Source organism: Panthera uncia (genome assembly GCF_023721935.1).
Source record: "Panthera uncia isolate 11264 chromosome D3 unlocalized genomic scaffold, Puncia_PCG_1.0 HiC_scaffold_8, whole genome shotgun sequence".
Taxonomy (NCBI): Eukaryota; Metazoa; Chordata; class Mammalia; order Carnivora; family Felidae; genus Panthera; species Panthera uncia.
In genome coordinates, this window is record NW_026057586.1 from 72,620,316 (window position 1) to 72,647,177 (window position 26,862).

Consider the following 26,862-nt stretch of genomic DNA (forward strand, 5'->3'; position numbering starts at 1 on the left):
TCCACTGGGACCTTTGGTGGGAGGTCACAGGCTCCTCGCCCTACGGATGAGGCTGCATTAGCACCCTCACATCCTCGCCGTCACTGGTGCCCAGTCCTGCCTTCCCCGTTGGGGCTGTCAGACCTCTACCCGGGGCCCTGCCCCCTCTGCAGGTGTTGCTAAGCTGCCTTCACCTGTGCACTGGCCTTCTCTCCTCTCCAGGAGGTGCAGAAGGGGCTCCAGGACAGGGGCCACAACCAGACCATGAGGCCCTTTTTCCTGAACGTGGTCCAGGCCGTGTCCCAGGACGGGGCCTGTGTGTATGCAGCAGCGGACCCAAGGAAAGGTGGGGAGGCCTCGGGCTACTGAGGAGACTGCTTCTGGCAGCTGCAATCCGACCCACCGTCAGTGTGTGCTCAGGCTGGCCTTGGCTGTGGGACCCAGCACCCAAGCAAGATCTGGACCCTTCGGCGGAGGGTCAGCCTGGGCTGCAAGAGGTGGGGACAGGCTGGAAGATGGACGACTGTGGGGACTGAGCCCTCTCCCAGAGTCCCATGTGGCCCTGCCCTGGCCCCCCAAGCTTCCCCTAGACCTCTCACTCAGGTCCGTGGCCCACTCTCCCTCCCCACCTGCCCCACTCCCCATCTGTATACCCTCTAGTCCAAGATTAAAGAGGAGGGTGGACCTCGGCATGATTTGGGGTGTAGGTATGGGAAGGGACCCTTAGCACACACACAGCTCTTACAGTCCTTCACCACACACCACCGTGAAGGTGTGGAAACCGAGGCCTAGAGACTGGCTGGCCCTGCCTAGGCCACCGCTGCTGGGCCTCTGCAGTGTGCCTGCCTGGGGCCTATCAGTGGGAAGGCAGGGCTGTGGCCTGGGGGCGTCTGCCCCCCAGTCTTGCCAGGCCTTAGGACCATCTCTGGATCTTGTCCCGTGTGCCAGGAAAAGGCTGGATGAAGTAGAACTTGGGACCCCACCTCAGCCCCCAGCCCCCTCCATTGGCCCCATTCTCACCCTCAGCACTGTTGACATTTTTGGTGAAATAGTCTTTGTCGGGGGGCTGTCCCCACATTGTGGGATGTTGAGCAGCATCCCTGGCTTTTGCTCGCTAAACGCAGCAGCACCTGCTACCACCACCACTGGCCAAATCATCCCCAGTTAAGAACTGCTGTTCTGGACCCATTAGCCCCCCACTGCTGAGAAGGGCTTTGCCAGCTGCTGGGTGGGCTGCCTGTCCTGGAGGGGCCTCGCTGGACTGACCTGGGGGGTCTTACCCCACACCGGTTCCTGGGAGCACTTGAGTGTCACCCAAATGTCCCTCAGGGGCATACCTCCACCTGGCAGGTTCTGGGGATCAGCTCTACCGCTGAGCCACAGCCTCCCACCCTGCTCTGGAGTTTGGCCAAGCAGGGCAGGAGTAGGTACTGTTTCCATGGTTGCTGAGATAAAATACCACGAAGTGCTTTCCAACTACAGAAATCTATGCTCCCATAGGCTAGGAGTCTGAAATCAGATGATGGGGCCGAAAGCAAGGGGAAGGCAGGGACGAGTTCCCTCAGGGGACTCTCAGGAGAACCCTTCCTGCCTCTGCCCATTTCTGGTAACTGCTGGTGTCCCTTGGTGGCCACATCACACTAGGTGCTCCGTCTGTGGGGAGGTCATGTGGCCTTCTCCTCTGCATGTGTGGAAGTCTCCCTCTGCTTTGGGCAGGGCTGGGTGGAGAAGGCACCCTCGGGAAGTGTGTAAAGACACTTGTGGGGCATATAGGGCCCATCCAGATACTCCAGAATGCTCTCTTGTCTCAAGATCCTTAACTCAGTCACAAAGGCACTTTTGGCATATAACGTGCTAGGGATCGGGATGGGGACTGTTAGTTGACCACAAACAGGGAGAGAGGGCTGGATGGGGCAAGTCTCTGATCTGAGCCTGACTGGGAGGACAGAGGGGGGTATTCTGGCAGACTCTAAGAGAAAGGACCTCGGGGCCGTTCACTGCTGCACCCAGGCAGCCTGGGGGCCGCAACTCCTCCTAGAGTCTGACTTTGGGAGGGAGTGGGAAGAAGGCTTTAGGGAAGGGCGGCTATGGCTCAGGAGTCAGGGGTGCAGAAAAAGTGGGCTCAGACAAGCAGGAGTGGGGGCGTTTCTGACCTAGTGGGATCCAGAGGCTGGCCTTGGCCACCATCCCGATGGCTCTAGCACATCATTCACTGAACTTCACAGCCAGAAAGGATGACGGAGCTTCTCTTCTCTACACTGCTTTTGAGGCTTAACAAAAGTCCCAGGCCCGGCTCTCATGGGCCCAATGGGTCTCTCCCTGAGGCTCAGTTACCACACATGAGCTGATGGGTCCCCATCCTAGCTCTGTCTCAGGTTTCTGGGTCATCAGACCCCATACCCACACACCAGCCAGGGCCACAGGTACCTCGGACTCAACACACCAAACTGGAAGCCAGCTCTGAGGCAACCAGAAGCTCTCTGTTGTCTACCTCTCCCCCTCCAGTGACCCAGTTTCCTCTCTCCGACTGCGTGGCTCAGCCCTGCCTCCATTTCCTTATCCTTCTCCACCTCCTTGCTGCTGCCACTGCCTCTATCTGCTCCCCACTCAGACAATGATGGGCCTTGGAAGGTGCATACCTGATCTTGCCACGAGGCAGCATGGATTCCTCCTTGTTCCTGCTGCTCCTGGAGGAAGCCTGCTCTTTTCCCTCCCTGCTCCTCCCACCCTCAGGGACTTGCCCAGCCCCTGCTCACATCCCACCTACCAGTAATGCCAGGTAGCCACCCCGTTCCCAGCCCAGCAAGGGATTCTTACTGCTGGCTCTTTACACATCTTGTTACACAGGAGAAATCGAAACCAGGGTTGGGGTCCCTGGGTGGCTCAGTCGGCTGAGCGTCCAACTCTTGATTTCGGCTCAGGTCGTGATCTCACGGTTTCGTGAGTTCAACCCTACGAGGGCTCTGCTCTGCCAGCACAGAGCCTGCTTGGGATTCTCCCTCTCTCTCTGCCCCTCCCCTGCTCACGCTTTCTCTGTCTCTCTCAAAATAAATAAATAAACTTTCAAAAAAAAAAAAAAAAAAGAAAGAAAGAAAGAAACCAGGGCTGCAGTATCTTCAAAATAACATTGGCAGAGTACAGATGAGCCCCTAGAGCCTATAGCTAATGCAGGATCAAAGGAAAATTCATTGCCTTAAACAGTTGCATTAATAATAAGAATCAAAATGAATAAAGCATCTAAGTGAAATTTAGTGCAGGAACAATCAGAACAATCAGGAAAGCAAGAGGAGAGGTTCAGTAACAACTGAAGGAGAGACTGATAAATTTGAAATCAGAAAAACAGGTCAGAAAATGTTATTCAACTGCCTACAGTATAAATGAAAGAAGTGTGAATACACAAAAGAAGAAATGACAATGGGGAAATTAGCTAAGATATAGAGAAAGTTAAAAGTATAAAAGACCTGGGGCGCCTGGGTGGGCCAGTCAGTTAAGCATCTGCCTTTGGCTCGGATCATGATCTTGTGGTTTGTGAGTTCAAGCCCTAAGTTGGGCTCTATGCTGACAGCTCAGAGCCTGGAGCCTGTTTCAGATTCTCGTCTCCCTCTCTCTCTGCCCCTCCTCAGCTCGTGCTCTGTCTCTCTCTAAAAAATAAATATATTTTTTTAAAAAAGTGTAAAAGATCACTCACCTTCGTCCAAATAAAGCTGGCAACTTTGATAAAATAAATTACTTTCTAGGACAACGTAAGTAGGGGTGCCATATGTGGGACATACTCATACTGAAAATATTGTTGCTTATCTGAAATTCAGATTTAATTGAACCTCCTATACTTTTATCTGCTAAATCTGGCAACCTTAAATTTCAATGACAAACAGATCCAAGAAGGGGCAAAGATCTAGATGTGTCAATGATCGTTGAAAAAATTAAGAACATTGCAGGAACACTAGCCTACCTCAAACACCCTTCTAGAAAGTTCCTCAGGTGAAGTGTGTCCTGCCACTAAGGCCAGAGACCTGTCCTGCCAGTTAAGCTTCCACAATGAGGAGCAAGAAGGAAAATGTCCACATTCACTTTATGATGCCAGCAAAGCACTGACCTCAAACCTGCCAAAGCAAGCCACAGGCTAATTGTGTTTATGAAACTCAATCCCAAGTTCCTAAAGAAAGTATTAGCAAGGAGAATCTAGCAACACATTAAAGCAATAACGTATCTTGCCTATCTCAGTGGTGTCGACACCAGCACAGCCAGGAAGGTCTTCTCTTGGTATGAGTGTTACTCTTACCTCTTATCTTTCACCCAGGGAGAAAAGTCACAGGCTTATTTATCTCCATAGAGACTGAAGGAGCATTGGACAAAATTCAACACCCATTCTTGATTAAACAAAGACAAAGCGCTCCTGGGTGGCTCAGTGGTTAAGTGTCCAACTTCAGTCAGGTCATGATCTTGTGGTTTGTGAGTTCAAACCCCATATTGGGCTCTATGCTGACAGCTCAGAGCCTGCTTTGGTTTCTGTGTCTCCCTCTCGGCCCCTCCCCTGCTTGTGCTCTGTCTCTCTCTCTCTCTCAAAAATAAATAAACATTAGAAATCAATTTTAAAAATTAAGTAAACAAATCCACCAAATTTTAAAACAAATTATAAGCATACAGCTATTAAACATGCAGCTGTTAAGCATATGCTGTTAAAGCAGCATGTGAATAAAGCTAAGAAATCAACCACAATACAAACTCCACAGAGAGATGTAAATAAATACGGAAATCTTGTCTCTAGCAGACAAGGAGCATTTCAAAGCAGTAAGAAAAAGATTATTAGCCATATCTATCTGACCAAATGGGTAGCCATCTAGGCAAATAATGAAGGGGGATCCCTGCCTTTTTATTTACATCAAAATAAATTCCAGTCAGATCAAGATTTAAGAGTAAAACCATATAAATATAAAACAAAATACAAAAACAAAAACAAAACCACAGGGGCGCCTGAGTGACTCAGTTGGCTAGGTGTCTGACTTTGGCCCGGGTCATGATCTCGCAGTTCGTGGGTTCGAGGCCCACGTTGGGCTCTGTGCTGACAGCTCAGAGCCTGGAGCCTGCTTCAGATTCTGTGTTTCCCTCTCTCTCTCTCTCTGCCCCTCCCCTGGTATTCTCTGTCTCTCTCTATCTCTCAAGAATAAATAAACATTAAAAAAAAAATTTTTTTTAACACAAAGAATACAGGGAAATTTATTTATACTCTTAGAGTGGGGAAAGCCTTTTCAGGCCTGGCATAAAATCAAGAAGTTGTGAAAGAAAAAAACAAAAAAAACAAAAAAACAAAAAGATACATTTGAACACAGAAAAAGTAAAAATTTTGATGTGGAAAACATCTTAAAAGACAACGGACAGTTGCAACACACGAATGGATCTAAAGAGTATAGTGCCAAACAAAATAAGTCAGAGAAAGACAAATGCCATATGATTTCTCCCATGTGAGGAATTTAAGAAGCAAAACAAATGAACAAAGGGGAAAAAAAGAGACAAACCAAAAAACAGACTCTTAACTCTAGAGAACAAAAGAGTGGTTAGCAGAGGGGAGGTAGGTGGAGGGGTGGAGGAACTAGGTGATGGCAGGAAGGAACGTGCTTATCGTGATGAGCACAGGGTGATGTATAGAATTGTTGCATCACTATATTGTACACCTGAAACTAATATAACACTGTATGTTAAATACCCTGGAATTAAAGAAAAATCTTAAAAATAAAAAATAAAAATAAATTAGAAAAGACCAGGGAAAAACTTGGGAAAAATCGTTTCAGTACAAAAAATATAAGGGGCTGGTTTCTTTAATACTTAAATATTTAAGTACTTAATATCAAAGAGCAAGTATCCAGTAGAGAGATGCACATTAGACCACAGAAAGAGAGCTACAAATGGCCGCTTCAACATAGAAAAAGTTGCTTAACCTCACTCATGAGTAAGCGTGGCCAATAAAAACAGTGAGACCCCCACAGGGACAAAGTAAATAACTCAGCTCAGAAGGCTTCCTCTGTGAATTCTTCCCACCACTGATGGAGGGAAACACATCAGTCTTACACAAACTTCCAGAGAACAGAAAAGAGGAAACATTGCCCAAGGCTTTAAATGAGGCCAGCGTCATCTTGAGAACAAAATCTGACAAAGACATTTCGAGCAGTGAAAAGTAGAGGGTGATTTCATTCATGAACAGAAATGCAAAAGTTCCTAAATGAAAGACAAGCAAACCAAATCACTCCCAATTTGGGTTTGTTCTGGGAGTGCAAGATTGGTCGAATATGAGAAAATCAAGCAATGCAATTCATTGCGCTAATAGCCTAACAGAATAAAGAAAAAAAAAAAAAAGGATTGACTATCTCAATACATGCAGAAGAGAGTTTGATAAGATTTCCCAACTTGCACTCACAATAAGAACCCTTAGTAACTGTAAATTGAAAAAAAAAACCTCCTTAACCTGATAAGTCACAGCTGCAGAACCTTACAGTAAACATCATACTTCATGGTAAAACACAAAAAGCCTTTTTTTTTTGAGATGGAAGGCTCAATCCCTTTGAGACCAAGATAAGCATGGCCAGCTTTCATCACTTCCTTTCATCTGTGTAAGGTAAGTTTTCACCAGTGTAATAAGGTGAGGGAAAAAAAATAAGGCATAAGGATTGGAAAGGAGAGCATAACGCTATAGCTCCTCTACAGATAAACCATTAGAAATAGGCGAATTTAACACAATTGCTGGAATCAAGGAAAATACACAAAAAAACCGATGGTATTTCCACATACCAGCCACAAATTATTTTTTTTAATAATTTTTTAAAATGTTTACTTATTTTTGAGAGAGAGAAAGACAGAGTGCAAGCGGCAGAGAGGCACAGAGAGTGCGACATAGAAACCGAAGCAGGCTCCAGGCTCTGAGCTGTGAGCACAGAGCCCATCACGGGGCTCCAACTCATGAACCATGAGATCACGACCTGAGCCAAAGTCAGACGTTTAACCACTTGACTGACTGAGCCACCCAGGTGCCCCCAAAACATCTTTTGGAACAGAAATCATAAAAGCATAAACAAAATCAAAGCCTGAAAATGAAACTAACATCAGTATGAAAGGCCTCTACAATGAACATTATAAAATAGAATCGAGAGAATATAAAAAAACCTAAATAGGGGCACCTGGGTGACTCAGTTTGTTGAGAGTTCGACTTCGGCTCAGATCATGAGTTTGAGCCCACATTGCACTGCGTTAGCCTGTCAGCACAGAGCCTGCTTCAGATCCTTGGCACCTCCCGCCCCCCCATCTCACTCTCTCTCTCAAAAAATAAATAAAGCATTTAAAAAGACCTAAATAAATGGAGAATTATACTATGTTCATGGACTAGAAGGCTTAATGTTGTGAAGACGCCCATTCTCCCCATGTTCACCTATAGAGTCGGCGCAACCCTAATAAAAATCCTAGAAGACTTTTTTGTGGAAATTGGTAAGCTGATTCTAAAATTCGTACGGAAACAGCAAGAACCAAGACAAGCCCAGGCAATTTTGAAGAATAACCTACATGGAGAACTCACATTACCAGATATCAAGAATAAGCTACGCAATTAATTATATAACTGGTAAGTAAGGCAATTTGGTATTGGTGAGAAGACAAACTGGGTAACAGGACAGAACAGAGAGTTACCGTATCTCTGATAGAAGGTCCACAGCCGTGCAGAGGGGAAAGGATGCTCTTTCAACACATGGTACTGAGTCAACTGGATATCCACGTGAAGAATGTGTATCCTGACCCCTCCTACCTCACACCGTGCACAATCTATTCCAGATGGCTTGCAGATCTAATTATGAAGTATGAAGCAATAATGCTTTCATAGGAAAACATAGGACAGCTTTGTGACTTTGGAGTAGTCAAGTGTTCTTAAACAGGACATAGAACTGACTATAAAGGAAAAACCTTGGTAAACTGGACTATATTAAAGTGAAGAATTTCTGTTCAACAACAGACATCCTCAAAACAGATAAAGGCATTAAAACAGCAACTCACATAGTGGGAGAATATTTACAGTGTTTACATCTGACAGCAAACTCTTATCCAGAAAAAAGAATTTCTATAAATCAATTTGAAAAACTCAGGTAACCCAACAGAAAATGGGCAAAGGACTCGAATAGGCACCTCACAGAAGAGGTGCTCCAGATGGCCAATGAACATATGAAAGGTATGTATTGCTTCACTAGTGTCAGAAAAACGCAAAAGAAGTTCACAGTGTGCTGCCAGAACATACCTCTCAGAGTCACCAAAATGAAAAAGACTGAAAATACCGAGTGTTGGCACAGATATGGCAAGATGGAACTATCATACGCTGCCAGTGAGAATGTCAATTGGTAAAATCACTTTGGAAAGTGGGTATTATCTGCTGAAGCTACCACACACGTAGCTCATGCCCAGCAATGCTGCTCCTGGGAACATACCCAACATAAATTTATATGTGTACGCATCAAAAGACACATACAAGAATGTTCACAGCACTAGCCCTGATAGCTCCAAATTGGAAACCCACCCAGTGTGCCTCAGCAGGAAAATGGATAAACAAATTCATTTGAGGGAATAATACTCAGGAAAAAAAAGTCAAGTGCAGCCTCATACCTCAACATGATTGAATCTTTTAAACATGCAAAAAAGCCAGACATAAGAGAGGATCTGCTCTATGATTCCATCTATGTAAATTACAAAACGCTCAAAACTATTTTATGGTGTGAGAAATCCGTGGCTAACCTGGGAAGGAGGGGGAGGGCAGTGACTGACAGAAAATGGTGGCAGGTCAGGGGTTGGTACTGTGCAATTTCTTGACCTGAGTGGTAGTTAACTGGGCATGTTCACTTTGGATTAATTCATTGGGCTGTACCCTGAGCTTTCTTGCCTACAACTTAAATTTTATTTATCAGGGTTCCATCAGAGACCCTGCAACTATGGGAGCTGGCCAAGGAGTCTCTGTAAGGCTGTTGTTTTCCACCTGATGTTGGAGCTGGAGGTCCATGTGGCCGAGCGTCTGGAAGAAAAGTTGGCGTTAAGTGGAGGAGAGGATCCAGAACTAGCTGGTAACCCAGGAGTTGACTGGAACCCACACGGACTGGCTGAAACCCAAGACCCTTCTTGTTGCCAAGGGCGATGAAGATTTCCTGCAGAAGCTGGACCCCTTTGTCAGACATCTGGCCCAGGAGTCGGGGAAGCTCAAGGTGGCCTGAGGACAAGTGGAACAGCTGCACCCATGACCTCTGCTGGAGCCGACAAGCTGAGTCAGCAGATAAGCCCTGATGAGTCTGAGCTGTGAACAACCTTGCTGATTCATTTCCCCACTGTAAATCTTTCATGGAAATCTCTCTTGTGGTCCACCCTGCCTGGAAACACACATGGAAGGGAATTCTGGGAATGTCGTTCAGGGAAAGCTCAGTGGGCCTCGCAACACGTTTCGTCTATCTGGCAAAGAGCGAAAAATGCAAAGGCTCCTTATGCTGATGAGGGTGTAGAGGACTAGGCTCCGTCAGTAGGTTGGTGGTGTCAACGAGCACAACTCGAGGCCCAACTCAAGGAGGAAAATGCACGCACTGCTGAACCAGTCAATCCTCTGGTGTGAATTTCTCCTCTGAGTCAACCTGAACTTATTTACAAGGCACAACAGTGTTTGTGGAAGCAAAAGACTGAGCACAGCTTAATGCCCACAAACTGGGGACTCGTTAAGTGAACCGTTCTGTTTGAATTTTTTATTTTTAATTGTAAAATACAGAAATACATAACGTTAATCACCTTGACCGTTTACAAGTGGCCGGTCCAGTGGCATTAAGCACGTTCACACTGCTATACAGCCATCCCCCTCTCCCATCTCTAGAACTTTGTCGTCTTCCCAAACTGAAACTCTGTCCCCGTTAAACACTAACTCCCCGCTCCCCCTTCCCAGTCCCTAGTCCCTAGTAACTTCTGTTCTACTGTCTCTGTGAATTTGATGACTCTAGGAACTTCATATGAGTGGAATTGTACAGTATTGTCCCTTTGTGCCTGGCTTATTTCACCAAGTATTAGCTCTTAAAGCTCATCCATGTTACAGCATGTGAATAACATGCCACTGTATGGATGGACCATATTTTCTCTACCCATTCACCCATCAATGGACACGTGGTTGCTTCCACTTTTTGGCTATCGTGAATAACGCTGCTATGAACATTGGTGTATCTGTTTGAGGTGGGTTTTTTTCTTAATTTCTTTTTAGTTTTTGTTAAGTTTATTTATTTTGAGAGAGAGAGAGAGAGTGCACAAGCAGGGGAGGGGCAGAGATGGAGAGAGAGAGAAGCCCAAGCAGGCTCCACATCGTCAGCGCAGAGCCTGATGTGGGGCTCGAATTCATGATCTGTGAGATCGTGACCGGAGCCAAAACCAACAGTCGAATGCCTAACTGACTGAGCCACCCAGGTGCCCCTTCGTGTCTATAGTATTTATTTTCAACAGTAATGAAAAGTGTAAGGCCATCTTTTCGCACCTCTGCCTCTGGTGTATAGAGAACCCAACGGCTGGAACAAATGGACCCCAAAAATGTATTAAGGTTTAATCACAAGTTTATTCCTTGTTCCGGTAGCAGTACTGGATGGTAGCAGTTCCGGTGAGCAGGTCGGTGACAGAGGGAGAGGGTTCCCTGCCACATGCTGGGGACCCACTTTGTCCCAGGGCCAGGGCCACCTTTGCATCAGAGGGAGCAGCAGAGAGATCCTGGAAGGGTACCAGTGGGGAGTGTTATGGTTCAGGCCTGGAAGTGTCCTGCCCTTTTCTGCTGGCTTTGCACAAGCTAGAACTCAGTCACGTGACCACCCCCAATTGCAAAGGAGGCTGGGAAATGTAGTGCAGCATGCGGCCCTGACGAGGCACCTGGGGGGTTGTGGACTCCTCTGCTGCTAGTAGGCACCTACTCAACTTCACTCCCCGAATGGCTTTTGTCCTTTTAAGTTCGGCTGAAATGGGACTCCTCCAGGAAGCACCTCTTGATCTCCCACTCCGGAGATGTGCTGCACTGAGCACCCCTTCCCCTCTGAGCAGCCACTGGACTGTGAGCTCTGAGGACAGAAGTGGTGCAGAGTAGGCACTCAGTCACCCCAGGGCTTGTGGGAGGAACCAGCCTGGCTAAGGAAGGGGTCCTGCTCCCCACTGTGCTGTATCTGTTCCTTGGCCCTGAGTTCAGTTAATGGAAGGGCAGGAGGAGAAGCAGACACTTCCCCCATCTTAGTCCTGTGGCCCCTGCTAGGGCCCGTGGGCTTATGTGGTTCCCACTCTTGTGAACACCTAGGCCTGGCTCTGGCACCCTTTGCTCTGTCCCTCAGCCCAGGGGTGTTACTGCCTCACCAGCTACTTGACTTCCTGACTCTCCCATCACTTGTGTTTCTAAGTCCCTGGATTACTACCCCTGTCCCCCTCTGCCCCAGAGCCCGACCAGTACAAAAGGTAGGGGACTGGCCATTGGGTTCTGATGCCCTGGGACTGTGGTTTGGGGAGACCACTTCTCTGAGGCAATGGTTCCCTGGCTTTAATGTCTCTAAAGGAAGTCTGTGGGGGCTATGGAATCTTTCCCCTCACACAGGCCCAATAGTACCCGACTCCCTACAGGCCCCCGGGAAAACCCATCAGGTGTTGGGGCTTCCCAGCCTGGCCTGTCCCTGGCACTGGGAATTCCTGATGTCTGGGGCCAGGGCCACAGACAGGGCACCCCTTCTCCTGCTGGGGAAGGGTGGAAGCGGCTTTAGGGCCCAACCTGGAGGGATGAATGAAGGGTACAGGAATGTAGGAATGTAGAAATGTCGGGAAGACCAAGGGAGGCCATGTTTTACTCTTAGGATAAAGCCCAACCACCATTGCCTGGTGGGAGAAGCGTCACTATTCTTCAGACCAGACTCCACTTCTCTTCCTCTGAGCCTCTGCCCAGGCTGTTCCTCTGCCTGGAACGCCCTCTTTCACCAATCACATCTCTGACAATTGACCTATGCTTTCAGGCATGGTCTGGGAGCTGTGAAGCTGCACCTGCCCACCCTTGTGTGCCTGCTCTCACAGGTCCAGGCTGCTTTGACCAGGAAACTGACCTGTCACCCGCTGACTTGTGCCTGGCCGAGCCAGCCTGGCTTGGCACAGGGACACCCTGAGGACCCAGGTCGGTGGGAGGCTAGCCTTGCTTTGCCTCATCTGCAGAGGAAAGTACCTGCCTGGTGGCCAAGGGGCCAGCCCTCAGCCCCACCCTGCCCTGAGCTGGAAGCCGGGAGACATGGGGTAGTAGGGAGTAGGGCCTGAGAGCAGTAAGCGTCCACCCCATCCCCCTCCTTTAGTCTCCTGGGCACTTCCCCAAGGATATCCCCAACCCCTCACTCTCATCTCTGTTCCTTTGAATGTACCCCATTGTGCACACTTGCCTCCCCCAGAGGGCACCTGCCCCTACCACTCAGGTTTCCCACCTTTGCCCAGGACTGTCGGCCAGGAGCAGGTCTAAGAGATTGGGGAGGCCTGGGTTCTGGCCCCGGTGGTCAGTGTCAACTGGAAAACCTGTGCTCCTGAGACTGGGGGGTGACTTGAGAGGCCCTCCCAGCAGAGAGAGATGCAGAGGTGGGCTTGCATGAGCCTTAGCCAAGGTTTCAACAGCTGGCTCAGCTGAAGAGCAGACACAGACCGCCTTCCCCTAGGACCTTGGGTAGCCTCCACCTCCCACCTCTGTTCCTACCCTCTGCTGCCCCCGTGTGGCCACTCTCAGCACTGCACGTCGCAGTGAAGGGGGCCTCCACTTCCAATCACCTCTCGCCCAGGGTTCTACATTCCTTGGGCAAATTCCCCCAACCCCCACCTCTCAGTCGGAGCCACGAGACTGGACCAGGGAGCACCAATCTCCAACCCCACCCTCCACTGTGCTTTCTCTGAGACCCATGATACAAGCTTGACCCTATCTGGCCTAGGCCCTCCCATGGCCCCCACTCAGCACCCTCACCACAAAGAGGGCAGCAGTAGCAGGAGGCCTGTGCTCCATACCCAGTTCCTGGGCACTCCTGGGTAAAGTGCCCAGGGACCCAGAACATGGGCTCTGGTCGGGGAACTACCAGTCACTGCCTTCAGGGAGGTGCTGGGGCAGGTGATTGTGCTGGCCCATCCCAACTCCTGGGTACCTGGCATGGCATCCATGATGACACTGTCCTTTGTCCTCAACCCACAAAACAGACACTGTTCACAATCCTGCTTTTCAAATGGAGACAGGCTGGGGAGGGACATGCCCCAGGTGGCCTGCCAGTGGATGAAGGACTCAGATCCGGGTTGCTCTGGGTGCTTTTGACCCCACAAGGCAACCATGGAACTCTCTGGAACTGGAACTGAAGCACAGCATGAGCACCAGGACACAAGGGAGGGGGCACCACAGGTTTGTTTTCTCCTGGTACAGGTAGGGGTGGTATTTCAAGTGACATTCCAGAATGGTTGGAATTACAAGCCTGGAGTTCAGAGTGACTCTCCACTAGGGTGTGCTGAGGCCTCTCCACACACTGAGCCTCTCCCACTCAGGCTGGGGCAAGTTCAGCAATCAAGGCAGCTGGGCATTAGGGCTCCCATGTTGAGGCACCAGGTCTCAGTATATCAGGGGTCAGGGTCATCAGACACGGGATCTGAGGTACTGGCATTTGAGTTTCAGGTGCCGGAGTACTGGGTCTCTAGCGACAGGTATTAGAATTCAAGGGTATGGAGTCTAGGGGCTAGAGCACCAGGTGCTGGTCTCGGGAACTGCACGGTTAGAGCCGGGTGTCCAGGTCTGAGGTGACAGAGCAGGTCACCAGTCCTCAAGTCCATGGGCATTAAAGGCTCAGGCATCGGTTGTCCCGGGTCCCAGGTGAATGGTGCTAGGGATTTGAGGAGCAAAGTAGTGAGGTGCATGTTCTCAGAGGTTTGGGGCTTTCTCCTGGGAGGTTGGTCTTGGCTCCAGGGTGGCCCCATGTGGCTCCTGCTGCCAGCCAGATGCGTTCCCCTCAGGGCTGTGAACCCCAGCTGGCCCTGCAACAGAGACATTGTCTAGAGCAGGCATAGAGTCTTAGGAGAGCCAAGGAGGGGCATGGACCAGGGTCCTGCTGGTGGAAACCCAGGTCTGGGTGGGTGGGGTCTTACATGTTGCTCTTCCTGCGGCGCAGCAGCACGTAGACGAGTGAAACCAGAGCCACCACTGCCAGGCCTCCAAAGATGATGCTCAGCAGCACCGCGTAGCTCCGTCCTGGCGACAGGGCAGAGCAGTGAGGGCTGCCCGAGGGCGGGGGGCAGGGGGCGGGGGTAGGGGGGGCCAGGTGGGCAGGGCATCCTCACCTGGCTGGCACACTGGGGTGGGCCTGGACCAGGTGCCATCAGCTTGGCAGGTGCTGGCCTCTGCCCCAACCAGGCTGTAGCCGCTATTGCAATGGAAGTGGACAGTGGAGCCCATCAGGTAGCTGATACCTTCCTTGAGCCCGTTGGGGGGCGGAGCTAGCCAGCCACAGGATCTCACTGGGGTAGGAGACCAGAAATAGACCACAGGTTTAAGCCACTGGCTACCCTGCCCCCTGGCAGCTGCCTGCCCCCTGGCAGCTGCCAGCCTAGGAGGCCTTGTCCCAGCATAAGGTGCCCACCCCTTGCCTGTGCCCCCAGACGCCCTCACCAGGCTTCAGGCTTTGCACACGATGCTGGTGCCACTGATGGGCCATCCGTGTGGCATTGCCCACACTCAGGCTCCCAGTGGCCATTACATCAAATCTGCAGAAATGGTTGTCCCCACACAATTCAGCAGCCTCAGTTGCCTGGCTGGGGTTGGGGGTGGTCTCCTCGGGGAACAGGGGCTGAAAGGTGTGGTCATGCTTGGGCTGGTACAGGAAGTTGTTAACCAGGAACCAGGAGTCATAGGTGAGCAGGGAGGAGGTGTTCTCCACGGCCCCTAGGGAGACACGCAGCAGGTCTTGCTGGTGGTCAAGAGTCCGGAGTCTCCCCCCTTCACTTCCACTGACTGTCCCCCTCCCCCCCACCCCCAGTGCGTGCCTCGTGGTCACTCACAGTCAGCCCCAAAGCGGAACAGCTCTCGGGAACTGGAGCTGAGGGGCAAGACCTTCCCGCTGCGCAGGGTGAAGTCATCCGTGGGGTCATCATTGAGTGTGCCGAGGAGGCCTCGTGTGTGGGTGAGGAACTTCTCGGGCAGGAGGACAGCCACACTCAGGAATGGACCCTGGACACTGACCTCCAGGCCAGCCCCCGATGACAGCATGATGGATACGCTGTCCCCAGCAGCTGCCGACAGGAACATACCTGGGCACAGTGGAGTTGGGGTCAGCGTTGCCCACTGAGGGTACCGTGCTGGGACTCCACAGCCCCAGAATGAGTGGGTCAGCACCCATGGGCTTTCAGGGAAGGGGAGGGCGTCCCCAGGGCCTGCTGGGACACCCTCTCACCCCGTGCCGACACCTGTACTGGGACCCCCACACCAATATGAAGGGCCCAGGCTCTGAAGGGACCCCTCATGCCGAGGCCCTGCATGTGGGGTCACCTGTCAGTCCTCGCTCCTTGAGGAGGCAGCAGCCATGCCCGCCCCCACCCTTCCTGAGGGTCCCTGCACCCTCAGCAGCAGCAGGGCCCATCCCAGGTACCCACCCCCCCCCCGACCCCAGCCGCAAATCATTTCATTAGCTCAGTTCCTTGAGGGAGCACCACCAGGGAAGGCGGTCGGGCAGGAGGCTGCTCCTTAGCTCTCAGGGCCAGCCAGTGTCCTTGACGCAGGTGATTCCTATCACTGTAGCTTCCAGCTCCAAGTCCTACTGTCCTGGCGTCTCAGGGTTCTGATCACATGTGTCTGGGGCTCCATATGAAAGCATGAGATCAGACCAGGTCCCCTGGCTACACCTCGCTATCAGAGGCCTAGAGTCTCATCTGCCCACAGACAGCCGTGGGCTGGGGCATGTGTCCACTGTGCCGGGCCCCTCAGCGTGGGGTGCAGGGGTGGGGCTGACTGGTGCACCACGAGGCTGGGCACAGTGGGGACAGCATGTGGATCATAGCGAGAGGCCTCCATCTCTGCACCCGTGCTCTGAACCCCAGGGCCAGCGAGAGGGATGGCGGCTCCGGCGGGAGGGAAACGGCGTGCAAGTGGCCCGCAGAAGCTCCCGGGCCGTCTCACTCACCATTCAGGTCCATCCAGCTCTGCTCGGTGAAGCTGAGCACCTCCTGGTTCAGCAGCACTTGTAGGACCCCTGCCCCGCCAGCCAGCCGGACCTCTACCACGTCCGAGTTGCCCTCCTGGACAGCCACGGCCGTCAGCCCTGTGCCTCGGTCCCGCGTGCCTGGGGTGGCAGGTGCAGAACACTGTCTGCTCAGCTCCAGCCTCCCTCCCGGGATGACCCTGAGCCACCCAGGGCCCACGGGCCCGGGTCTCACCCTCAGGCGTTGTCCCGGGCTCGGCCCGCCCCTGCACCCTTAGGTTGGTCAGCGTCGCCTCCAGCAGCACGTACTCGCCACGCCCATTGAACGTGAAGTTGGCACCATCGAAAGTGATGAAGTGTGGGTCCCCGAAGGCAGAGGCTGGGGAGAGCAGAGGGTCAGGTGGGCCTGCCTGGCCTGGCCCTGCTCGGGGCCCAGCTGCGGCTGGCACCCACCTAGGCGCGGTGGCCGGTAGCTTCGACAGTCACTGGAGGGCCGTCGCCGCATGTATCGGGAGCAGTCGGGTGCCCAGAGACAGCAGTGGTAGAAGCTGATGACATCGTAGAGCCAATGGGAGAGACCAGGCACACGGGGTGGTGTGCGGAATGGGGGCGCGCCCCAGTCGTGGCCACGGTCCGGAGTGCTGCCACCAGTTGAGTCAGCCGTCAGGAGCTGTGTGCCTGCCGCCGTGTAGCAGCACTGCTGGCCAGAGGCGTACCGGGGGCTGGGGGGGGCGGTCGGGTCAGGGCTGCTGTGGGGACCGTGCCCCGCAGCCCTGCCCCCTGCCCCAGCCTCCCCCTGCGGGGCTCACCTGGCTTGCACGGAGCGCACGCAGTGCACGGCACCCGGATGGTAGGTACACACGCTGCCACGCTCAATGTCACAGCCGTAGTCTGTCTACAGAGCAGGATGTTGCTGTCACCGGGGCTGGCCTCAGGCTCTGTCAGCCCCTTGCTGGGAGTCAACCCCTGAGGACCCTCGGACCCCAGCCTCACCTCCCAAGGGCCTCTACTTCCCCACCCCACCTCCTGGGCAGGTGCCACCGTGTGTGTAGTGGGGACAGCTGGCCCCACCTGCCCCCAACATCTCCCGTGCCCTGACCCGGGTAGGGGCTTACATGGAAGCGGCCAGAGTCAGCCTGGGCCTGAGCCAGCGTGCAGGGGCAGTCAGGCAGCTCCTCCAGGAAGTTGGGCAGTTGGTCCTCCAGCTCTTCCCAGGCCAGGCACTGGGCGCGGGCCCAGGCCACAGGGTCCTCCTGGAAGTCGTCACCCAGGTGCCAGGCCAGTGCGTGCTCGTTGCTCCAGAGTGCGTGCACATCCCTGCGGGGGCCACGCACTCACTGAGGGCTGCACCCACCCTCCCCACCCCCAGCTCTGGCTTCCCTGTGCAGCCTGGGGAGGAGCCGCGGACAAACCCGCCAGCCCATCCTCTTCATGGCCGCTGGCCCTTACTTCTCCCCCGCGTAGTATTTGCTGTTGATGATCCGAAGTGCACCCACTTCCCATCTCTGGTATTTTTGAGGTGCGGGTTTTGGAGTGAAGTTGAAGAAGCCGGAGTTGGGGATGTTTGTGACCAAAGGGTACAGGTATGACCACTTTGCTGTCCACTCCCCTGAATATGGCTTCCCTGAGGGAGAAAAGGCCTTTTTCAGCGCTGGGGCTCCTCCAAAGAGCCCCGAGGCAGAGGGACCAGTTCCCTAGCATGCACAGAGCAGCCTGACAGATGGACAGATAAACAGATGATTCCCATAGGAAGGCCTGCCCTGCTGCTCCAGCAAGGACCCTGGCTCGAGTGACCACCATCTCCTCCTCCCCCACGCTAGGGTCACAGCCCATGCTCGAGGCCAGGCTAGCAGTCCAGGGGCTTGGAGAGGATGGGCGGAGCAAGCTTTTCTGTTTCCAAGAGCTGGGGATGTCCATACCTGCTTCCCGGAGCTGGACCCCAAACAGCTAGGGATCCCCAGCCTCCCCTCCCCCACCCCACTCCCACCCAGTCCCCTTTCTTGCCTGTACTTTTCTTGCTCGAGATCCCCAGCTGGGATTTGGCCCTACCTGGAATTCTCTTTCTCCCACCTCTGCAAGCCCCAAACTCCCAACCCTACTGGTCTACAGAGCTCCTCCGTCAGTCCAGCCTTTGGCCGGCCTCACCTGTCTCCTCATAACCCCACAGCTCGATGGTGACAGTCTCCGTGGGCAGAGCCGAGGCTTGCCAGGTCAGGGTGAGGTTTCCTGTGGTGTCGGCAGTGCCATAGTATTGCCATTGCGTCTCATTCACCAGCTGGCTCTTCTCTGTCTCCGACACTTTGCTGGGGTGCACTGGGTGGGAGGGGAGGGGTGAGCGGAGGCCCGAGGCCCAGGGGCTCTGAGAGCTGGGGGTGCCTCCCAAGGATAAAACGTGGCAGTCCCATTAGAGCAATGACTCCCCCAGACCCTCAAGTGAGGAAAGGACAGAGGCCATGGGAGAGGCTGCCCTCTGTTGCCCAGGTCTCCACCTGGCTTCCCCCGTCCCCTGGCCTGGCTGGGGACTCCTGAAGCCCCCACTCCCTCTGGGCTGGTTCCCCTGTGTGGACGTCAGGGGGTGGGGAGAGGAGCTGGAGAACCCACGCCCCTGTGGTCGGGCGCGCCTCCAAAGGGACTGGTTAAGCCAGAGAAGCAGGGCATGGTTGGCAGGCAAAGTGTGCATAGATTAGCGCTAGGGAAAGTCCCTGTTGGGGAACCGAGGCCCAGGAAGCTGGGGCTCACCGGCCAGCCAGGTGCCCGAACGCGGGAAGGAGCGACCATTGTCCATCGAGAGTGTGAAGGGGATACGGCCCGTCTCATACAGCAAGGGTGACACACAGTGCACATGTCCAGAGGAGTCCACGTGCCCGAGGGTCTGGATGCTCTCTTTAAACCTGTGGGGGGCCGGAGGTGGCAGGAAAGCCTGGGCCATGGTGGGCTGACCCTCTCCGAGGCCTGGGCTCCTGACCTCCTCCCTGGGGGACCCAACCAGCCAGCTGTCCCTGGGTCCCCAGCATGCAGGGAGCCCCTCGGGCCTCCCACCTGCAGATCACACCATCAGTGGGGTTAAACCAGTTGAGGTGCTGCACTACAAAGTCTTTGCCACCCATCATAGAGCCTGAGTAGGGCGAGATTTCCAGGCAGAAGTCCCGAAAGTCCGAGCAGCAGGTGTTCAGGCCGGAGCAGGTCGGGTGGCAGGAGCAGAGCCCATCCCGGTCTCCACAGCGGTGGGAGCAGGTCCCCTTGGCACCTGGAGGAGAGGGAGGGCCCTGAGTGCCTGGCTGCCCCGCGGGCAGGCCTCGAATTTATTTTCCTGGAGTCCATTAGAGAGAAGCATCCCCAGGAGAATGCCGGCCAGGATCGCACTACCCACCAAGGGAACACAGTGGAAACCCACAGGGCCTGTGGGGGAGGGATTCTTGGTACAAATGATCTAGCAGTTGCTTGAATGATTAGCTAGAACAAGAAGAGATAAGGGGAAATGTCTCTAGACAAACTTTTGCAGTATCAAGAGGAGCCCCCTGGGCAGGAATGACCTTCTGCCACCAAGTCCTGGAAGACAACAGCCTCAGATGGCCAGCAGTGGCTGAGCCCTTGACGTGGGCAGGGGACCCTTCTCTATTCACTGAAGGGTCAACAGACACAGCCTGGAGGACAGTCTGGGGTCTGGGAAGGTAGCTACTAAGAGGCCCATTGGAGGCCTGGCAAGGGCTGATGTCCGGGCTTGGCGTGCTCCATCTCACTTCGCCAGGCAGCACCAGCTCACCGACCGTGGCCCCCGAAGGAGCCCCACCCTTAGGGGAGAGGGCAAGGGGTGCTCCCTTCCTCTGAAGGGAGTGGAAGGACATCTCCAGCAGAGAGCCCAGCAGGGCCAGTGTGAAGGAGAGGCTGGTTTGGTGTGGGGCTGTGGACATCAGGCCTAGGCTCTTACCACCATGGGGACCTATGACAGGGCCATATTTTCAGGGAATCCATCCCTCTGCGGCGGGACGTGGCTGGGCAGATTGGAGGGTGGAGACTGAGCTGGGGTGCAGAAGCCAAGGCAGGATCACCCGTCCCACCTGGCCTTTCCCTGTGACCCTATCAAAGGGGGCCAGTCAAGTGCTGGGACTGGACCTGAGCCACCCCAGTGACCCCATTTCACCCAGTGCAGGGCTTGGCACTCAAGAGCGTCAATAAACATTTATTGAAGGAGGGAGGATGTGATGGCTCAAGGGAGTGGGGGAGGAGGCTGAGTGATGCCAGTAAGTGAGATAAGTGGCAGAAGGGTGGTGGCTTTTACCCAAGATGGGAGATAGGGGTGGGGTGGGGGGCTGGGGAGCCTGTCACTTCCAGCCCAGTCCAGCCTGAGGCTCTGGAGTAGGAGCTTTCCCCCAGATTTCTCAGGTTCAGCCCCACCCTAATAAGGACCCACAATCCTTCCTCTTGCCTGACAGGGGGCTTAGTGGGACTGGGGGTCCTCCACGTGTGAGCACATCCTCGTGCAGGCCAAGGGCTCTCCTGAGCCCACCACTCTCCTCTAGACCACTTCCCTCCCAGGCAGCCAGCACCTCCCAGCTCCTAGCGGGTTTAGGGTGGGCACAGCTGACTCTCCATCCTGCCAGCAGCCCCTGGACCCTAGGATCCCCAGAATTTCTTCTCACAACCCCCAGTACAGTCCCAGATGGCCTGACAGATGGAGGAGGCTGAGCAGAGGGGTGTCCGCCCTGGGCCTGGCTGCAGCAGGCAGACAGACAGACAGATGGACAGAGGCAAGAAGGGCAGGGTCAGGGCGTACCTGCTGCAGGCCCGGGGCCTGGGCCTGGGACCGTCGCCAGCAGCAGCAGCAGCAGGGCCCAGAGCAGGAGGGGCAGCTTCATGGTGCGGCCTGAGTCTGCAGCCTGCAGCGCAGCAGTGGCTGGGAGCCTGCAGGCCGGCTCACTCCCCACTGGCCTGGCCCCGCCCGCCCCGCACACAGCGCAGCCGCCCCGCCCCGTCCCGTCCCGTCCTGCCCCGCCCCACCCCACCCCACCCGGTTCCCCTCTCAAAGTCCACAGGTGCCCTCGTGGGCCGGTAGGGCCCAACCTGCGCTGTTAGCACATTCCTGGCCCACCAGCCCAGGACGCGGGGGAGGGGGTCCGAGCCTCCAGCTATTGGACCTCTCTGGCACTCGGGGATCTGGATGTCCAGAGGCCACAACCCAACTTAGACCACCGGATCCCACCCCAGGTCAAGCCCCGGGCGGGCGGCCAGGGTGGGGCTCCGCTGGGGATGGGACTTGGCCCGGTGGGTTAGGCCAGGTGGTCCTTAGAATCTCTGGATTCCAGTGCCCTGGGGGCCCTCAGCCCCAGATCTCCCAGCTCCCGGCCTCAGCTTCCCCGCCTGGAGCAGGTAGTCCCAATTCCTCCCCCAAGCCTGGCAGGAAGAGGGATCAAGTAACTTCCTGCTGATCACTGGCTTGTGTGGGTACTGAAGGAGGGAGGGGAGGAGGGGATCCCTTTCTGAGGGAGGGGGCGAAGGCTGTGGGAGGGAGCCTGGCCAGGTTAACAGTGGGGTTAGAGGCTGAGACCAGAACCCCCTGGTCTGGAATCCCTGGAGTGGGGCTGGCCTATGAAACAGGGCTCCAAACAGGGCAGGGAGACTGGGAGAAGAGCCACCCAACCCCGCCCACCCCTGGCAGTCACTCAGAGAATTTGCATTATCTTTTCATTGTTCTCCCTTCTCACTGTGCAAGGAAGGAAACTGAGGTCCTGGTGTGGATAGGTGGGATCACTGGGAGAGGCTGCAGTGCTGGGCTAGGCCCCAGGCAGCTTCCTGGAGATCCCCCTCCCGTCCCAAGCCTGGGACTCACTTGGACCCTGCCACCTGGGCTGGGTGTCCAGACCGACAGATGGTTGTCTCCCCAGAGGCAGCTTCTAAAGGTGTCTGTCCAAAGGGGATACATCCCCATTAGAAGGGAACTGAAGCTGGTGGGGGCTATGAGCTTAGGGCCATCCAGCGACCCTCCTCAGCTCCTGCGGTCTGGCCAGCCTCCCTTCCCTGGGCACCCCCGCCCCCTTCTCATCTGGCCTGCAGTTTCTCTGGAAAGGGGGCTCCTATAGGCATCAGGGAAGCCAGTTGGGGTGGTCAGGAGCTACATCTCCCAACTTGGTTGCTGGGAGCTCACGGCACCTCTCTAGGTGGGTGCTGATGGCTAGTGCTGGGGCTCATCCCAGGCCCTGGGGCGAGGGTGCTCCTTGTGGCACGTCAGGGAAAGGAAGAGGATAGGAATGATTCCAGGATGGGTCCCAGGTGTCCTTGGGGGTCTGAGAGCCAGGAAGCCCTGGGAGACTGCTGCCTTATTCCCAGAACTCTTTCTGGGCACTCCGGTCTGAGAAGAAGAGAAGGTAGGAATTTGGGGAGAGGGGCATCAACTGAGTAACCGCTACCCCTGCCCTGCCCTCGCCTGGCAAAGAACCTGGATTTAGGGACGTTTTGGTGAGGACCTCCCCAAGGCTGCTGTGCTGCTGTGTCCCCATGATGGCTCTGCCAGCCTTGGGCTGGGGACCCTGGCAGTGCCCAGCCCATGAGGGGCACAGGGCAGCAAGGAGCGTCCCCATCTCCACCCTGGACAGCTTTTCAGGGAGACCCCTGGGGGCAGGGCGAGCCCACAGCTGTGGGGGGGTGACAGCTGGGTCTCCAAGGCACTGAGGGATTTGACAGTGTAAAGGGCAGGTTGTGGCCCCTGCAACTTGTGCCTCCCCAAAACAGACGTACTCAGAGCCTTGAAAGAGCAGAGCCAGCATCGCGGGCTTGCATAATGCTCTGCTGTCACCTTTAGAAAATTAATTTTTGAACAGGAGCCCCAGTTACATGTTGCACTGAGCCCCACAACTGCATGGCCAGTTCATTGGAAGGCAAGTGTGCTGGGGTGTAAGTACCTTCCCTGCCAGCCCCACCTCCCGCTTCCTGACACTGACCTTGCCTCTCAGGGGCCTCTGCATTGGGCGCCCATCACAAGACAGTTTCTCGGCGAGGCCTGGCACCACCTGCTCCCTGCAGCCTCCTCCACCCACCCCTGCCCATATTCCAGAGGGGCACCCCCCGACTCTGAGCTCTTCGGGGATGCTCTTGAGGCCCCTTCCACGCCCGACTCCAGTCCCACATAGTCTGCCCTACTTGGCCTGTGCTCACTTCTCCACACTGACTCACTGCCTGCCCAGCCCCTGCCTGCTCCTGGGATGCCCAAAGGCTGGGCCCTGATCTATGGGGAGAAGGGCCCAGAAACCCTGGACAGCAAGCCCCCCCGGGTTGAACAAAGAGGCAAAGACAACTGTTCCATCTTTATTAGAAAAGAAACCAGAAAAAGGGAGTGGGGCGAGCCCAATCCTAAATGACCCCTCCACTATGACACAGGCAAAGCCCGGCTCATCCGGGCATCAAGGTGTGGACACGGCCACCTAGGCTGGGTGTGGACACGGTTATACAAAGTCAACATCTCATAGAAAAGGTTGCTAGCCCCGCTGTGCGAACTGCGGCTGTCTTCACGTGGCCAAGCTCGGCCTCTTCCGGGAGCCCATGTGGTGGGGACAGACCACAGCCCAGGCGGGAGGGGAGGATACCGCAAGGGAGGGAGGCTGGGTGGACTGGGGTCTGTGTGGGGAATGGTGCTCTGCCTGGGCCCCGTATGGCTGAGGGGCTTGGGCCAGGCGGGGGGGACGGCCCCACGCTTTAGATGTCCATGTAGTCATCATCCTCGTCCGTCTCACTCTCCAGCGAGGACTCCTGGCTTGACGTCTCCAGGACCTCCAGGGCCGGCTGGCACAGGCTCTCCTTCCTCACGTTGGCGGCCGACTGGGCAGATAGGATGGCCGACTGCACACAGAGCGGGCAGGGCACTGGTCAGGGGTGGCCCAGGCCTGGCCCCAGGTCCCCCTATAGCCCACGTCCCGCCCATGCCCCCCACTCGGCACCCGTGGTCACCTTCAGCTTCTGCTTGGTCTCCTCCGAGATGCTGCCTTTGGGCGAGAGCAGGGTCGGGGTGGGCGGCGTGACGGTGATCTCAGGGGGGAACTTGGTGGCAGCCGAGGGGATGACCAGCTTTGGCATGCTGGGGAGGAGGCGCGACTTGGCCCGGCCGGGCTCTGCCTTGTTGGGGGGGCCCTCGGGTGACTGGGCACTTGCACCACTGGGCACCTTGGAGCTGGTGACTGTGGGGTGGACAGTGGGAGCTGAGCCTTGTTCACAGTCTCCTGGGCCTGCCTGCCCCTCCTTGGCTTGGGCCTCAGTTTCCCTTCTGGAAAACAGAGGCACCCAGAACGCCTCCTCCTGCTGCGTCAGGCCAAGGGTGCTTTCTCTTGGCCTTCTGGTCTGTGCTGGCTGGCAGGCTCCAGGCCTCCTGTGTCTGCCTCCGCGACTGCCCAGGTCTGGGGACTGGGACTCCCCCCGCCCCCGCCCAAGGAGCACAGTGCACTCTGGGAGTCCAGGGCCTGGGATACAGGCAAGCCCCTGGAGCAGGCCCGCCAGACGCCGTGCACACATTGACGGCCGCATCCCTGCAACAATCCTAGGATGCTTGTCCTACTGGTGTCCACACCACAGGGAGGATACTGGGGCCCGTCGCCAGTCACTCAGCTAGCGCCAGGGCATTCACTTTTTCACTTCCACTCCCGCTCCGGGGCTGCATCTCCCAGGAGGCTGGAGGCAGCAGTTCCGGGGCTGGCAGTCTCCGTGAAGCTGCAAGAGCTAGGGGCCGCCGGGTCGGCCTGGCTGGTCTCCACATTCCTCCAAGGTCCCATGGCTTTAAAAGCCCATGCTTGGCTCCCTCTGGCTGGTACCAGGCCTTACAGTCCTGAGCAGGGTCAGTGAGATCCCCGACCCTGAGGAGTCCCCAGGGGGCTGGCTGGTTGGGAAAGGGCTCTATCCACAGGGATGACTAGGACATGGACAACTGTCTGGCCAGGCTGGCCACCCCTCTGTCTGCCCCACACTCCTCCCCCCACATGCCAACCCCTCTCTTGGCCCTGTCTGGGGGCCTCCTCTCTGGGACTCAGCGGCCTCAGCTTGGGCTGGCCACCCGCCCTCGCTAGTCTCTGTGGAGCCAGAGGTAGAACGAGGGGATCTCCACTCTGGGCCTCCCTGCCCAGCTGCCTCTCCGCTGTGCTTTAGCATGACTGGGTCCTCCCCGGGCCCTGCTCTGCCAGTTGGTCACCCTGTGACGCCCTCCACCCTTCCAGGTGAGGCCCACCCTGGCTGCTCCCAGCTCGTCTTACCCTGGCTGCAGGTGGGCTCGGCGCCTGTCCGGGGCACAGCCTCTGGGGGCCAGCAGTGCGGCTCTGCCGAGGGGCTGTCAGGAACAGCCTTCATCTGCTCACCGTGCAGTGGCTCCTGGGGCGTGAAGCCCGTGCCCTCTGCCCCTCCGGCCAGCTCTTCTCCCTCTGTGGGGACACAGGAGGGCTGCAGGTTACAACCCTCACCCAGCCTGCAAGACAGGGCCCCTCCCTCCTGCACCCCGGGACACCTGGCAGGGGACCCGTGCCGAGGCAGCTCGCCACCCCCACCGGGGGACCGGCAGGGGCTTCTCTAGAACAACTGCATGGGTAGGGCCGGGCTGGTACTGGCAGGAAACCGCTCAGCCCCCCGTGGACGCTGGTGTGGCTGGCCCACCACCCGGGACCACTGTGTGCCTGACACGGTAGGGGCAACACGGGGGACCGTGAGGCCCCAGCCCCCTCAATCAAACACTATCACAGGACTTTAAAGGGTGGGCTCATGGGCTCTTCCCACTAGCTTATTGGAGTGGTGCTCAGAAACATGGTCAGGACCCAAAACCAAACCAACCAGCTAAGACCAAAGCGGACAGAGCGGTGTGCTGGCACCATGCCCTTCCGCCAGGCCACACCTTCCCTGGCATGAGGCAGGGGCCGGGAACTGGCCTCCCTTGAGCCAAGGCCTGATGGGCCTGAGGGGTATAGGCTGAGCCTATGGCCGCCAGCCAGGCTGTTAGTCAGCATCGGGCCACCAGCTCCCAGCCCCCCAGGCCCTGCCTCCAGTGCCCTGCAGCTCCTCCCCCGCATCCTGCCTCCTCATGCTCCCTTCCTCCCCTCAATCCCCTCTTCCTTTTTATTTGGGCCTAGATGGCCATCACCCCGCAACCCTTCTACTCTCCCACTTTCCCACTGAGCCCTTCCTTCCCCTTCGCCAACAGGTAAAGCCCCACCCCCGCCCCCACCCCAGCCTTGACAAGGCAGGAGTGACAGCTCCTGGGACAGGGACAAAGATTGGGCCACTGAGCAGCCGTGGCCTCCCCACTGTTGGCTTCCAGCTCCCAGAGGACAGAGCATTCCCTGGCTACCTAAGCCATGAGCCACTCTCGCCCTTCCTCAGGTCTCACAGCCTGGCCGGCATGGTCACAGCTTCTTTGTCCCAGTGTCTAGCCCCTTCACCATGGCAGGCAGGGGTGAGCACCTCGGAAGGCTCCTCCTACTTCCCCCTGGACCTGGGGAGCAGGGACAGCAGCCGGAATCCCACACCGCTGGTGCAGGACTTGGTTCGCTGTGGCTGGGCACGCACTCATGAAGCAGACTTGGTGGGTGTCTGGTCTAGTGCTCTGCCTGTCTGCCCGTGTCCGACCTCTTCTCATGGGGCTGTTCCCTGAGGGCCTGGGCGAGGAGCCTAAAGCGGCTGCTTAGGTCGGCTGGGAGGGCTGCTGGCTTCCTTGCTGATCGGTATCTAC

At 55.8% G+C, this 26,862-nt stretch overlaps 3 protein-coding genes across 6 annotated transcripts in view; 1 reads left to right on the forward strand and 2 right to left on the reverse strand.

The window, feature by feature from the left end:
• The window catches only part of GGT5 (gamma-glutamyltransferase 5), a 32,098-nt gene extending 30,808 nt beyond the window's left edge, over positions 1-1,290 (forward strand). For both annotated transcript variants that reach the window (XM_049619130.1, XM_049619129.1), the window contains exon 12: positions 202-1,290. In XM_049619130.1, the coding sequence (XP_049475087.1) occupies positions 202-348 (147 nt within the window). In that variant the 3' untranslated portion in view covers positions 349-1,290. The remainder of the gene's footprint in view (positions 1-201) is intronic.
• A 9,052-nt stretch (positions 1,291-10,342) lies between these two features.
• SUSD2 (sushi domain containing 2) lies at positions 10,343-21,097 on the reverse strand. Its single transcript, XM_049619127.1, has 16 exons — positions 20,947-21,097; positions 19,212-19,419; positions 18,912-19,063; positions 18,318-18,485; positions 17,622-17,796; positions 17,288-17,489; positions 16,982-17,067; positions 16,626-16,894; positions 16,408-16,551; positions 16,155-16,313; positions 15,037-15,285; positions 14,648-14,920; positions 14,320-14,496; positions 14,128-14,230; positions 13,146-14,016; positions 10,343-10,722 (listed from the first exon to the last, which is right to left on the reverse strand). Exons 1-15 carry the CDS (start codon positions 21,026-21,028, stop codon positions 13,992-13,994), a joined length of 2,472 nt encoding a protein of 823 aa, XP_049475084.1. The 5' UTR covers positions 21,029-21,097; the 3' UTR covers positions 10,343-10,722; positions 13,146-13,991.
• A 2,361-nt stretch (positions 21,098-23,458) lies between these two features.
• CABIN1 (calcineurin binding protein 1) overlaps positions 23,459-26,862 on the reverse strand; it is a 154,341-nt gene continuing 150,937 nt past the window's right edge. For all 3 annotated transcript variants that reach the window (XM_049619133.1, XM_049619132.1, XM_049619131.1), the window contains exons 35-37: positions 25,400-25,564; positions 24,111-24,337; positions 23,459-24,002 (exon numbers count right to left, since the gene is read on the reverse strand). In XM_049619133.1, the coding sequence (XP_049475090.1) occupies positions 23,859-24,002; positions 24,111-24,337; positions 25,400-25,564 (536 nt within the window). In that variant the 3' untranslated portion in view covers positions 23,459-23,858. The remainder of the gene's footprint in view (positions 24,003-24,110; positions 24,338-25,399; positions 25,565-26,862) is intronic.

Bases quoted from the DNA above. Each gene is read 5' to 3' on its own strand.
- SUSD2 (XM_049619127.1), bottom strand. From the start codon at position 21,028: ATGAAGCTGCCCCTCCTGCTCTGGGCCCTGCTGCTGCTGCTGCTGGCG. The intron at 19,064-19,211 runs GTGGGAGGCCCG...GGCCCCCCACAG, and splicing joins ACTGATGGTGTGATCTGCAG to GTTTAAAGAGAGCATCCAGA. The intron at 14,017-14,127 runs GTAAGACCCCAC...TCTCTGTTGCAG, and splicing joins CGCCGCAGGAAGAGCAACAT to GGCCAGCTGGGGTTCACAGC.